Source organism: Mus musculus, chromosome 15 (genome assembly GCF_000001635.26).
Source record: "Mus musculus strain C57BL/6J chromosome 15, GRCm38.p6 C57BL/6J".
In the NCBI taxonomy this organism is placed as follows: Eukaryota; Metazoa; Chordata; class Mammalia; order Rodentia; family Muridae; genus Mus; species Mus musculus.
In genome coordinates this window covers 77,387,392-77,400,530 of record NC_000081.6, presented here as the reverse complement: position 1 = coordinate 77,400,530, position 13,139 = coordinate 77,387,392, and the positions used below count along the sequence as shown (strand labels likewise).

The 13,139-nt window shown below is 47.8% G+C and overlaps 1 protein-coding gene across 3 annotated transcripts; it reads left to right on the top strand.

The window, feature by feature from the left end:
* Positions 1-1,420: 1,420 nt before the first annotated feature.
* Apol7a (apolipoprotein L 7a) lies at positions 1,421-12,314 on the top strand. Of its 3 annotated transcripts, none has more exons than NM_029419.2 (6): positions 1,421-1,593; positions 4,025-4,124; positions 4,214-4,301; positions 6,998-7,124; positions 7,672-7,776; positions 10,516-12,314. In NM_029419.2, exons 3-6 carry the CDS (start codon positions 4,289-4,291, stop codon positions 11,525-11,527), a joined length of 1,257 nt encoding a protein of 418 aa, NP_083695.2. In that variant the 5' UTR covers positions 1,421-1,593; positions 4,025-4,124; positions 4,214-4,288; the 3' UTR covers positions 11,528-12,314. The 3 variants fall into 3 exon arrangements, with proteins under 3 accessions (NP_083695.2, NP_001158112.1, XP_011244068.1); XM_011245766.1 differs by lacking the exon at positions 1,421-1,593 and adding an exon at positions 1,600-3,216 and having other exon boundaries at positions 10,516-12,312; NM_001164640.1 differs by lacking the exon at positions 4,025-4,124.
* The last annotated feature ends 825 nt before the right edge of the window (positions 12,315-13,139 follow it).

Sequence of the window (13,139 nt, the reverse complement as noted above, 5' to 3'; positions counted from 1 at the left end):
TGAGGCATATAAAGTTTGCATGACCAATGGGCCTCTCTTTCCACTGATGGCCAACTAGGCCATCTTCTGATACATATGCAGCTAAAGTCAAGAGCTCTGGGGGTACTGATTAGTTCATATTGTTGTTCCACCTATAGGGTTGCAGACCCCTTTAGCTCCTTGGGTACTTTCTCTAGCTCCTCCATTGGGGGCCCTGTGATCCATCCAATAGCTGACTGTGAGCATCCACTTCTGTGTTTGCTAGGCCCTGGCATAGTCTCAGAAGAGACAGCTATATATGGGTCCTTTCAACAAAATCTTGCTAGTGTATGCAATGGTGTCAGCGTTTGGAAGCTGATTATGGGATGGATCCCCAGATATGGCAGTCTCTAGATGGTCCATCCTTTTGTCACAGCTCCAAACTTTGTCTCTGTAACTCCTTCCATGGGTGTTTTGTTCCCAATTCTAAGAAGGGGCAAAGTGTCCACACTTTGGTCTTCGTTGTTCTTGAGTTTCATGCATTTAGCAAATTGTATCTTATATCTTGGGTATCCTAAGTTTCTGGGCTAATATCCACTTATCAGTGAGTACATATTGTGTGAGTTCCTTTGTGATTGGGTTACCTCACTCAGGATGATGCCCTCTAGGTCCATCCATTTGCCTAGGAATTTCATAAATTTATTCTTTTTAATAGCTGAGTAGTATTCCATTGTATAAATGTACCACATTTTCTGTATCCATTCCTCTGTTGAGGGGCATCTGGGTTCTTTCCAGCTTCTGGCTATTATAAATAAGGCTGCTATGAACATAGAAGAGCATGTGTCCTTCTTACCGGTTGGAACATCTTCTGGATATATGCCCAGGAGAGGTATTTCGGGATCCTCCAGTAGTACTATGTCCAATTTTCTGAGGAACCGCCAGACTGATTTCCAGAGTGGTTGTACAAGCTTGCAATTCCACCAACAATGGAGGAGTGTTCCTCTTTCTTCACATCCTCGCCAGCATCTGCTGTCACCTGAATTTTTGATCTTAGCCATTCTGACTGGTGTGAGGTGGAATCTCAGGGTTGTTTTGATTTGCATTTCCCTGATGATTAAGGATGTTGAACATTTTTTCAGGTGCTTCTCAGCCATTCGGTATTCCTTGAACCAGTTTAAACAACATGCTAACACAGTGAACCTATACGCAGGCACGCACACAGTTCCCGATCACACTTAGCTCCATACAGCTGTGTATTTCAAAGTTCATTACACACATTTCCAAAAGTTTTTGTGTCCTAACAGTTTTTGCCTCTAGGTGGCGCAGCACCCATGTGTGCTGTGGACTCTGTTTCGGTGCTATGATGGCTGTTAGGACAGACCAACTGAGAAGGTAAGGCCAGCCTCTAATCTGGGCCACACCTGCTGGAAGCTTACATAAAGACTGGAAGAAGGAAGCTTTTGCTCTTGCCGGCTTGCCGCACCTCACTAGCAAGTCCGTTTCTACAATGGCACTAGGATTCCAGAGTGTACTAAAAACCAGCTGAGACATCCAGCCCTGTGGACTGAGCAGCTACGGGAGTCTCCAACCTGCCATGCGTAGACAGCCTTTGTTGGACTAGCTAAACCAGAGTCTGTGAGTCATTCTAATTCATGAATCTATATTAACTCTATATACAGAGATTCTATATACAGAGAGAGGCGCCTTCTGTAAGCTCTGTTGCTCTAGAGAACCCTGATGAGGACAGATGGTCAGTTCCCCCTACCCCACTCTGGCCTTACAAGCGAGCTAGTCTGAGCTTCGCCTCAGACCCCTGCACAAGGTTTCCTCTGCTCACTCTGCTGCCTGCTTGAGATATGGATGTGTGGCCCCACCTGGGCATCCGACAGGCCTGGCAGGGTGTTGTGACTGTCCTATAAAACTCCACATCCTGCAACCTGACAGCTACAGCAGAGATGTGCCCCAAGAGCAGGATCAATAGACATCTTCCCAACATGTAAATTCTTTGGCCACTGGGTGAGCTTTAAAGTGCATCTTTGTATTTATATGATTTTCTTTTTTTTACTGATGAGATGACTCCACCCCTGTCCCCTAAAGTCCCAAGTCCCTGTTAGCAGCATTGAACAGGAGTCTGGGCCTCAGGAGCTGACTTTGGTTTCCCTTTGGGGAGGGGACTTCAGAACACATGCCATGTCTCAGACTCTGACCTGTTCTTCCGTTTCTTAAAAGATTCTCTTCCTATCATCTTTTGACTTCATGTGAGTATGGGAAAGCTTGAGCGAGGGGGTGGGGGTCGGGGGACACGGCTGCTATCCTGGCACTTGGGTGGTGCAGGCCTAAGATTAGGAGTTCAAGATTCTCTCAACCTACACAGTGCGTGTGAGGCCAGACGAGGCTACATGGACACTTGGAGAGCTTTGGCAAGAAAAGGGAGTTATGGGTTAGAAGGGTGGAGAGTGGTTCTGAGACTGAGTCACCACTGTCTTCAGCTCTCACCATAGCAACACGTACATTCATTCTCCGTTTAGTCAGGTCCCAGGAGGAGGGGCTGGCGCCTTTTCCCTATACTGCTAACCGCAGTTTCTTTCCTTCTTCCTTAGCTCCCAAGGCAATCTCAGTGCAGTTTCTGTTTCTGTTTTTATGAGGTCCACCCCTCTGCAAAATCACCTGATCACTGGTGAGAACAAGGAGTGAACACTCTCACACACGGCCTGTGTTTAGATGTGAACGTCCTTTAACCCAGTTATCTACTTATACAAATAGCATAAGGTTAATCTCAAATGCAGGCACTGACAGGAATGAGGACATTCTCTGCATTAGTATTTACATATGATAAGGTCCAGGAGTCATGGAGACAAGCAGGAGTCCAGGGCAGCCCACGGCCCGGCAGGGACCAGGCAGGACTCCAGGGTCTGATGGGACAAGGATATCACAGAAGCAAGGAGGGTGTGGTCCCTGGGAAGCCACAGGTGACCCCAGTGAATTTGCTAAGCTGAGAACCTGGTACTTGGCACAAGGCAGCGCTGTGGATACAGAAGAGCCGTTTATAGCACACACACTACACCACACACGTGTGATACAAACAGGAGGGAATGTGCTGTATTTTTAGACAGTGGAGCTTGCTCATCTGAAAGTGGGACATGGATTAGAAAGTCCCAGGTTCAAGGCCTCACTCTGTCAACACGGAATAGTCACTCACGTCAGCTAAATGTAAGGACTTCATTACCTGAGAGTAAGGAGCCCAGAGCATCACTGAGGGTAAGCATGGTGGCTTGACTAGGAAAGGCTACCGTGGGCTAATATATTTGATGCTTGGTCATTAGGGTGTGGAGATACTTGGGAGGAATTAGGAAGGGTGGACTTGGTGGAGATTGTCGTTAGAGGTGGGCTTTGAGCTTTCAAAAGCCCAGGCCAGGTCCAGTGTCTCTCTCTTCCTGCTGCCTGTGGAGCTGGATTGCAACTCTCAACTTCCCTAACACCCTGTCTGCCTCCAGGCCGCCATGTTCCCCGCCATGACAATAAATGGACTAAACCTCTGAAGCTGTAAGCAAGCCTCAGTTAAATGCTTTCTTTTTGTTTGTTTGTTGTTTTGTTTTGTTTTGTTTTGTTTTTCAAAACAGGGTTTCTCTGTGTAGCCCTGGCTGTCCTGGAACTCACTCTGTAGACCAGGCTGGCCTCGAACTCAGAAATCCGCCTGTACCTGCCTCCCAAGTGCCGGGATTAAAGGCGTGCGCAATCACGCAGGCTTAAAGCCTTGTCCTGGTCGTGGTATCTCTTCCCAACAATGAATATACAAAGTAACCATTAATAAATACACAGTTTCCTCCTGCAGATGCCTACTAAAACATTCTTCTCCATCTCTCTTTTTGTGTGCAGAGTCAGTCCTTTGTCCTAAACTGAAGCCTTCTCCAGTGTCCCCAACAGGACAGGGGTCCTCTGACTTGACTGGGGAAGAAGGCAGCGAGGCTGAAGCCACAGATCAACTTCATTAAACAACAGTGACAGAGCTCTTCTTCTCCTTCTCTTCTTTCTCTGAGAACATGCCCATTCTCTCTTTCTCTTCCAGCCCCATTACATGGCAATTCTCCTGGTCTCAATCCTCCAGGCCAGTGAACTAGCCCAAGGGAGGCTTCATAATAAGACAAAGCCCAGGGAAACAGAAAACTGTAGGTTCTTTTGTTCCTTGGGAGCCACCCTTGCGAGAACTGTGGGTCCCTAATCACTAAGCTGTGGGAATTGCTTTTTTCTCCTGTAGCCTGGTCACCTGGTGAGCTGTAAGGAACAGCTAGCTGTCAAGTCCTCTGCCTGACACCTAGACCTGGCAGCTGCCATGGACACCCCAGGTAAGCGGTCTTGTGCCCAACTCCTGCATATGACCTACGACTGCCAGAGCCTGTGTGCTGAGTGCCTGCTGGGGAGTCAAAGATACAGATGAAGCCTGTGGTGGCGCACGCCTTTAATCCCAGCACTTGGGAGGCCAGAGGCAGGCGGATTTCTGAGTTCGAGGCCAGCCTGATCTACAAAGTGAGTTCCAGGACAGCCAGGGCTATACAGAGAAACCCTGTCTCAAAAACACACACACACACACACACACACACACACACAAAAAAAAGATACAGATGAGAAGCCCAAGGGGAGCACAAAGTTTCCCAGTCCTAGGTCACAGTGGCTCTCCTTCCTCGCTTTGTCTTCTGTAAATTCCCAGGAGTCGCCTCCTCAATACCCAGCCTGAAAAATGGCAGCCAGGAGGAGAAAGAGGGAAGGAGGGAGCCAAATTACAGGCAGACAGCTCTACTCCTCTCAAGGTGGCTTCCTATCAGCTGAGCCTGGGGCCCAGTCCTTGAGGAGGCCGCCTACCCGTCTCCAGCCTGAGCCATTCTTCAGTCTTAAATGGGGCCTTCAATATGGGAATGGTCAGTTTTTAATCCTAAGTTTCAACAGCACTGGATTAATAAATGTCTAGGAGTTCAGTAGCCCTGAGCTGGGAGGTTGGGAGGGAGCTTCTCCATCTAATCAGAGCATAAATGCTTGCGCTAATGAGAGGTTCACAGACTGAGTGGAGGCACCATGGCAAGTGGGCCCTGCTGGACTCATGAATGCACTGGGGGTGTCTCTGAGGTTGATGGGTGTGATGGAACTCATTCTGATAGGAAGCCTGGCCTCAAACTCACAGAGACCCCCCCGCTCCAGCCTCTCAACTGCTGGATTAAAAGCATGCACTACTATGCCAGGCTCCTTTCATGTTTAAAATTCTTCTGTTGGTTCTATAGATCATTCATTCATTCATTCATTCATTCATTCATTCAACCAAACATTCAGAGTTTCTAAAGATTTATTTATTTGTTTGTTTGTTTGTTTGTTTGTTTGTTTGTTTGTTTATTGTATGTGTACACGGTCTCTGTCTTCAGACACACCAGAAGAGGGCATTTGATCCCATTACAGATGTTTGTGAGCGACTGTGTGGTTGCTGGGATTTGAATTCAGGACATCCAGGAGAGCAGTCAGTGCTCTTAACTACTGAGCCAACTCTCCAGCTCTTGTTCAGGACCTGCTCATTCTGGCCCCGCTCCCTGTAGCTGTACAACCCAGAAGAGGGCATCAGATCTCATTATGGATGGTTGTGACCCACCATAGGTTGTGAGCCACCATGTGGTTGCTGGGAAATTAACTCAGGACCTTCAGAAGAGCAGTCAGTGCTCTTAACTCCCCATTAATTGTTTCTAAAGCTGGTGTTACTTGCCTTTATCATTGTTGTGACTAATAAGAATAGATTTATTATGCTTACAATGTTGTGTGATTTGGTAATTCCAGGGATGCAAAAAGGCAGGAGGAAAAGTTATCAGTTCACATCCTGGCAGACATAAAGCAGAAACAAAGCAGTGACAAAAACAGAAAAACAAGACATTGGCCATCAACCCAAGAGGAGACACACCCTCAGCGTACCAGACTCCAGCAGGGCCCACTTGCCATGGTGCCTCCACTCAGTCTGTGAGCCTCTCATTAGCTCAGGCTTTACGCTCTGATTAGATGGAGAAGCCCCCTCACAGCCCCCAGATAAGGGCTACTGAACTCCTAGGTATTTATTAATCCAGTGCTGTTGAAACTCGGGATTAAAAACTGACCATTCCTGCGTTGAAGGTCACATTTGGGGCTGGAGAATGGCTTAGTGGTTAAGGGCACTTGCTGCTCCTGCAGAGGACCTGGGTTCAGTTCCCAACACCCACATCAGGCTCGCAGTCTGTAAACTGCAACTACATGGGATCCAATGGCCTCCATAGGCACCAGGCACACACATGGTGCGCACACATAAACGCAGGCAAACATTCATATATACAAAATAAAAATAAAGAGAAAGATGTGAATCCACATTCAAGAGCCAACATGAGGCACACAGTAAAAGAAAGCCATCACTAGGACTTCCCTCTTCCTGGGGCTGACGGACTCATGTCCTCATTGTTCTCAGCTGAAAGAGACACAAATCCCTGCAAAGTACCAGGACACCTCCCAGGTGCATTAGTCTCCTCAGGATGTCATCGAAAAGGTCACTGGGCAGGTGGCTTATCAAGAAAAGATCTCTTCTCTCAGTGCTCTGGACTCTTGACACTCACAACCAAAGTGCAGCAGGTTGGCCCTGGACAGCACTCTCTTCCTGCTTGGCAGAGAGTTCCCATGTCCTGTCTGTGTGCCTGGACAGAGGGACGGGGGCAGAGAAAGAGAAAACAGACAGGAGGAAGAAAGAGAAGGAGGGAAAAGGGAGGGCAGTTTCTTCCTGTTTCTGTAAGGGTGCTAACAGGAGCTCACACACACCCTCACTTAATTTCAATATTATGTGTCCTTAATGATTCTGTCTCTAAATAGAGTGACCAGGGTTAGAGCTTTTACAAATGAGTTTAAGGACACACTCAGTCCCTATCACTAGTGACACCATTAAAATACTCCATGTGACAAGGGCTCAGACAAGCAATTACCCAGCATGCCCCTGACCCATTCAAACTCTTGTGCACTGTCCTCTAACCATATACACTTCCTTCTCATCTAGACAGAGAATGCTTTGTTGAGAGTGTGGTTAACTACCTCCTGGACACATGGAGCACAGAGGACCTGCGGCTCCTGCTGACAGAAGAAGAAACCTGGAAACACTTTGTGGCAGAAGTTGATTTGTCCAGGTCACCTCCCCGAGGGATGCCTGCAGTACCAGGGTTCAGGCCTGGTTGGCTTGTTCTGGGCAGGAATACTCTCCCCAGACAGACCAAGTAGTTAGGGTTGAAGGTGTCTCTTCTCAGCAAATATTTCCCTCACCATATTCTCTACCAGGAAAGAGCCTCTGCCTGGGGGGAGATGGCAGCAGCCACAGGGAACAAAACTATCCCTGCCTTTGGCATTCCTGTGACCACAGGAAGTTAGTTCCTTACCTTCTTCTTTATTTGGTTACTGTTGACTGGCATTGTGAAAAGCCCAACATATGTCCCAACATATGTCCAGTAGTAGACAGCCTGCACTCAGTAGGTGTTCATCAAAAGTTAGCTTTTAAAGTCTCTCTCTCTCTCTCTCTCTCTCTCTCTCTCTCTCTCTCTCTCTCTCTGTGTGTGTGTGTGTGTGTGTGTGTGTGTGTGTGTGTGTGTGTACATATACATGTGCATGTGTGGTTTTTGCATGTGGGTGAGTTTATTTTATAAGCAGTCTTCCTGTATCAGTCACTCTCTCCTATTACAGGGAAGAGGAAGCTGCCTTGCAGGAATCTCTTGCTGAGATCTTTGCAGATCCTGATGGAGAAGATGAAGATGAGCTCCAAAATGACCTTCAGGACAAGAACGAGAGGTACTCAGCCAAAGACCCAATGAAGCCCTTTTCTCTCTAGATAGGAAGGGGGGCGGGGAAACATGAATAGAGGACCATGCACAGGATATTGAATATTCAGGGACAAGCTGATTAAGTATGTGCCTGAACACCTGCCACAGGGCCTATTTCAATGATGTCACTAGTGTTAGGGACTAAGTTGTATCCCTAAACTCATTGGTAAAAGCCCTAACCCTGGGGATGGTGTTTGGAGATGGAGGATTTAAGGACACACAGTATTGAAATTAAGTGAGGGTGTGTGAGCTCCCTAACCCATAGCACAGTCAAGTTTATAGTAAATCAAGGCCAAGAGGACACGAGATCCCTACAGCTGTGAGCCACTAAGTGTAGGGTCTGGGACCTGAACTCACTTGGTCTGCAAGAGAACCATGCATCTGAATAAAGAAACTCTCTCTCCAGCCCATTACAATAACAAGTGCCTTTACTAACCTGGAACTCATCACTGTGACCAGATTGGCTGACAAGAGAGCATGAGGACCCTCCTAACCTTGCATCCCCAAGCAGGGATGACAGGCCCAGGCCCTGAACCTGGCTTTCCTATGTGGCCTCTGGAAGACTGAACTCGGGTCCTCCTGTTTGTATGACAAACACTGCACCAACTTAGCCACATCCTCAGGTCCCTTTTAAGGTTTTTTTTTTGGGGGGGGGGGGGGCAGGTTGGTTGGTTGGTTGGTTGGTTTTTCGAAATAGGGTTTCTCTGTGCAGTCCTGGCTGTCCTGGAACTCACTCTGTACACCAGGCTGGCCTCGAACTCAGAAATCTGCCTGCCTCCCAGCACTGCCCGGCTCCTTCAAAGGCTTTAAGCAGAATCTTCTGTTGTCCTCAGGACACAGTGCCTCATGGTCAAGGTCACATGGAGTGTCTCACACCAAGAAAGCGCCCATGGGAAAGAACAGTTAATCTGATAGACGTTACCACAGGCAGGAAGGCACTGTCCAGGACGGCTGCTCTAAGACAAAGACACAACAAGTCTGTCAGTTCCTTCAGCTGGAGACTCACAGCAGATGAGCTGAGTGACAGGCAGTAGAGAGCAGAGAGTAGGGGCATTGTGAGGCTGACCTCATGGGACTCCTCCTGAGGAAAGCCAAGGCCAAACCCACCAATGCTGGACATGGGAACCTGATGGAGGTTAAGCATGAAAGGTCGCGTGCTCGCCAACCTGACTTAGGATTCTGCCAAGTCTGTGCAGGGCAAGCACAAGGTGCACAGGAAGAGCATAGAAAGCCAAGGTCCATCCATACTGGGAACAGTTTACAGGACTTAAAGTTTTCTCAAGGAACAGAAATGTTGCCAACCTAACTTCAGTGTCTAGAAGTTTGCTGGGCCTTCATCAAATACACCGTTCCCATGAGTGACTGGGGTCTCCCTCCCTCCTGGAAGACTGTGCCTTCAGTGTCCCCTTCCTCTGGGGTCAGAGGTGACTGCAAAATCCCCACCACACCTCACCTTTCTCAGGCTGAGAATTCTTTAATCGAAGGGCTTAGCAACCTGTGTGTTTTGAATTCTCAATTCCCTGTTACTTAAACTCTTACAGAGGCACAGTGATATGCCTTGGGGATAGGAGCCCATGTGAATAGGGACACCACACATGTGAATGGGGATTCACCACATGTGAATGTGGAATCCACTCATGTTTCTTTACCTTCACTCACAACTGGAAGGAAAATCTATGCGCTGTGGTTTGAGTGGACAAATCTTAGCTGTGAGTTGTCCCAACAGCTCAGGAGTACACACCACTGCAGTACAAAAAAAGACCTCAAGCTTCAAAGAGGGTCCTATGTACGTTTCTCTCTTAGGGATGTGCAACTTGCAGAGTCTCACAGCACGAGGCTCCAGGCAGACATGGACACTCCTGGCCAGCAGGACAATGTAGGGCAGACAGGACATGTCCCAGCAGCTGTGGCCAGGAGACTGCTGTTCTTGAGGAAAGTGAACCCTTCAGTGAACACTAACGTTCCCTAAATAAAAGGATTATTTTGTTTTCTCTAACTTCTCTCTTTTTGTATAGAGTTCCTAGGGAGAAGTGTTTTGGTAGTGATGACATTGACCCTGAGGGAAAGGCTCCCTTATTAAATGTCTAGCAATAAAAGGGTGTGCTGGCAGACGCCACAGGCTGGGCACTGATGACTGAGTCCATCAGTGCCCAGCCCCCTCATGATGGCTCAAGACTGTTGAAATTCCAGTTCCAGGAGTCTGATGCCTTCCGTCTTCTGCCCTCTACGGGTCTCAGGAATGAATATGGTACCCAGACAAACATGCAGATGAAGCACCCATACACATAAGATAAATTAAAAGGACAGGGCTAGAGAAATTGCTCAGTGGTTAAGAACACTGACTGCTCTTCCAGAGGTCCTGAGTTCAAATCCCAGCAACCACATGGTGGCTCACAGCCATCTGTAATGGGATCAGATGCCCTCTTCTGGTGTATCTAAAGACCATGAGAGTGTACTCATACAGATAAAATAAATAAAAACATAATCTTAAAATATTAAAAGGACAATTATAGAAGGTCTTGAACTTACTGTGTCCTTAGGAACTAAGAATGGTGTGATTTGTCAAGCATGCTCGTCGCGGTAAGAAAGAGTTTATACAGCTGTAACATTCTCCTCTGCTTCACAGTAAATGATGATCTGTGGTAACCCCAGGACAGATCTTACTTTACAAGCTGTCTTCATCTCTTAGCTGTCTCTCCTCTTACAGGAAAGAGGAAGATTCCTTGAGTGAAGATCTTGGTGAGAGTGTAGCTGATACTGATGTAGAAGATGAAGATGGTGATGCAGAAGATGAAGATAGTGATACAGAAGATGAAGATAGAGATATAGAAGATGAAAATAGTAATAGAGAAGATGAAGATAGTGATACAGAAGATGAAGATAGTGATACAGAAGGTGAAGATAGTAATACGGAAGATGAAGAGGAGATCCAAAATGATCTGTGGCACAAGGAAAGGTTCTTGGATGCTTATCCTCAGGTGAAACTGGAGCTTGAGGAGATCATCAGGAAGCTCCACGCCCTGGCAGACAAGGTTGACAAGGTGCACAGGGACTGCACCATCTCACGGGTGGTGGCCAGCTCCAGCAGTGCTGTGTCTGGAGTCCTGATCATCCTTGGTCTGTCTCTGGCACCTGTGACAGCAGGAGTCAGTCTGGCATTGTCAGCCACTGGCTTGGGGCTGGGGGCAGCAGCGGCTGTGACTAGTGTTTCCACAAGCATTGTGGAAAAGGTAAGTGTGGTGTCTGCTGAAGATGAAGCCAGCAAGCTGGTGCCAACCAACAAAGACACAATGAAGGGCATGAAAGAAGTTTTGGATCAGAGTGGTCCCAGACTTCTTTCTTTATCTACAGACACCATTCAGAGATTGCAAGGCATTCAGAAATGCATTAATGCCATTCCGCTGGCCAAAGCCAACACTCGCCTAGCAAATAATGCCAAGCGTCTCATGACCACAGGGAAGATATCTGCCCGAAACACTAAACAGGTGCAGAAAGCCTTTGGAGGTACCGCTCTGGCAATGACCAAAGGAGCCCGAATCATGGGTGCAGCCACTGCAGGTTTCTTCCTTCTGCAGGATGTGATCAGCCTTGTGGAAGACTCGAAGCATTTGCATGAAGGTGCTAAGTCACAGACTGCTGCAGAGCTGAGGAAGCAAGCTCAGGACCTGGAGCAGAAGTTACAGGAGCTCAAAGAGGTTCATGACAGCCTGACTAAGTGACCTCTTCATCTTCTGTGCAGCTCAGATGACTGGGGAGGGAGTGTGCTGGACAGAGCCATGAACACATGGGAGCCCCTGACTGTACCCCTCACAGCAGTGCCTGCTAAAGGGAGAGGGCACATTAAAATACAGGAAGCCAGAACAGAGATGGGACAATCTCATGACCACTTACCAGACTCCAGCTCTTAGATCCATCAACTTCCCAATTAACAGCCAAGCTCCCAAGCTGGGGAGCGCATCCAAGTCCTGACTAAGCCACATGGCTGCTCCTAAGCTTTGCCCACTGCACTGCTCCCAGCTGAGGCTCACCAACCTCACCATCCACTGAGCTGTCAATCTTCCCACTGCTTTGTGATTGGTGGCACAGAGACCTTCTCTTTTCTTCTTCTGCCTCATTGTGTGTTTTTCCAAATATTTCTCAATCTTACAATCAGATTCTGGTTGTGAACGTCATTTCCTGTTCTTGGTTTTGGGTCACATGGGTGCTGTTGGTGAAAAGCTCAAGACTAGAAAGAGGGGATGCTGGGAATACCACCTGTCCAATCATCACAAGTTCTTGGCCTTCCATGCCACTGTGGATGTTAAGGAAAGGAGAGGTGACATTGTACGACTGGTGAGTTCTTCTCTCTGCTACCAGACTCCAGGGAACCATCAATAGGCACAATTTTTAATGCCTATTGATGTTTAAAATCTGCCGTAATTGGATGAGATCTGCCAAGATGAACAAGAAGGGCTACACTTGGTCCATAATTTTCGTAGAATAAATTTGTGAAAATTGACCTAGACATGCTTTGCGTGCTTTTTGCAAACAATATCATATTTTCTGGGTTGTTGACTATAGACAAGTGGTAATTTCCTTCTGGTTTTTATCATCTCTTTTAAAGAGTGTTTTCTTTATTGTGGTTTGAGAGGAATGTTTGAGATTTCCACATGGGTCCTTTCCCCCTTCTTGTTACGCTTCTCTTCTAACCGCTGAGTCTCCCCTGACAGTGCGCAGTGTCCCCTGCACCACGGCAGCTCAGGTGGCCTTCTTCCCATGTTCTAACCAATGGAAAGTAAGAGATAACCTGGGCAGTTTCTAGGTCTTGCCCACTAGAGGACACTCTTGTGTTGGACAGTCCGTCTGTCCTCCCTTTGGGCTGGATTGTGTGGCTAAGGGTGAGCTGGATATGGAGTCAGCCTCTCCTGTGGTGTAGAGCAGGGACAAGATGGCCTCCTGGATGGCCTGAGTAGAGAGCCACCTACACCATGAGCTGCCTAGCAGCTGCACCTCAGGGTCCAAGTTCACTGAGTCCTCCCTCCTGTTTAGCCCATGTGTGATTCTAGTGACCCCTGTGTTGGCTGTTCAGCATCTGTCCATTGACTAACCCAAGAGCTATCACTAGACTCCACCCCTTCCTGGACCTTGACCCTGTTCTCTCTCCAGACTCTCTCAGTCTGGCCCTTTGGGACATTGGTTACTTGAAACCCTGAGCCTTTTTCACTGAACTCTCCAAGGCACTCGTGCCCCGAAAACCTCTACACCACAGCCCTTTTAATGAGCAGCCAGTTCCTTGTCTGGGATCCAGATAGCTTCCCTTAGGCTTGCAGTCCAGGACCACCTCACCTCCAT

Bases quoted from the DNA above. Each gene is read 5' to 3' on its own strand.
- Apol7a (NM_001164640.1), top strand. The intron at 7,125-7,671 runs GTCACCTCCCCG...CTCCTATTACAG, and splicing joins GCAGAAGTTGATTTGTCCAG to GGAAGAGGAAGCTGCCTTGC. The intron at 7,777-10,515 runs GTACTCAGCCAA...CTCCTCTTACAG, and splicing joins CTTCAGGACAAGAACGAGAG to GAAAGAGGAAGATTCCTTGA.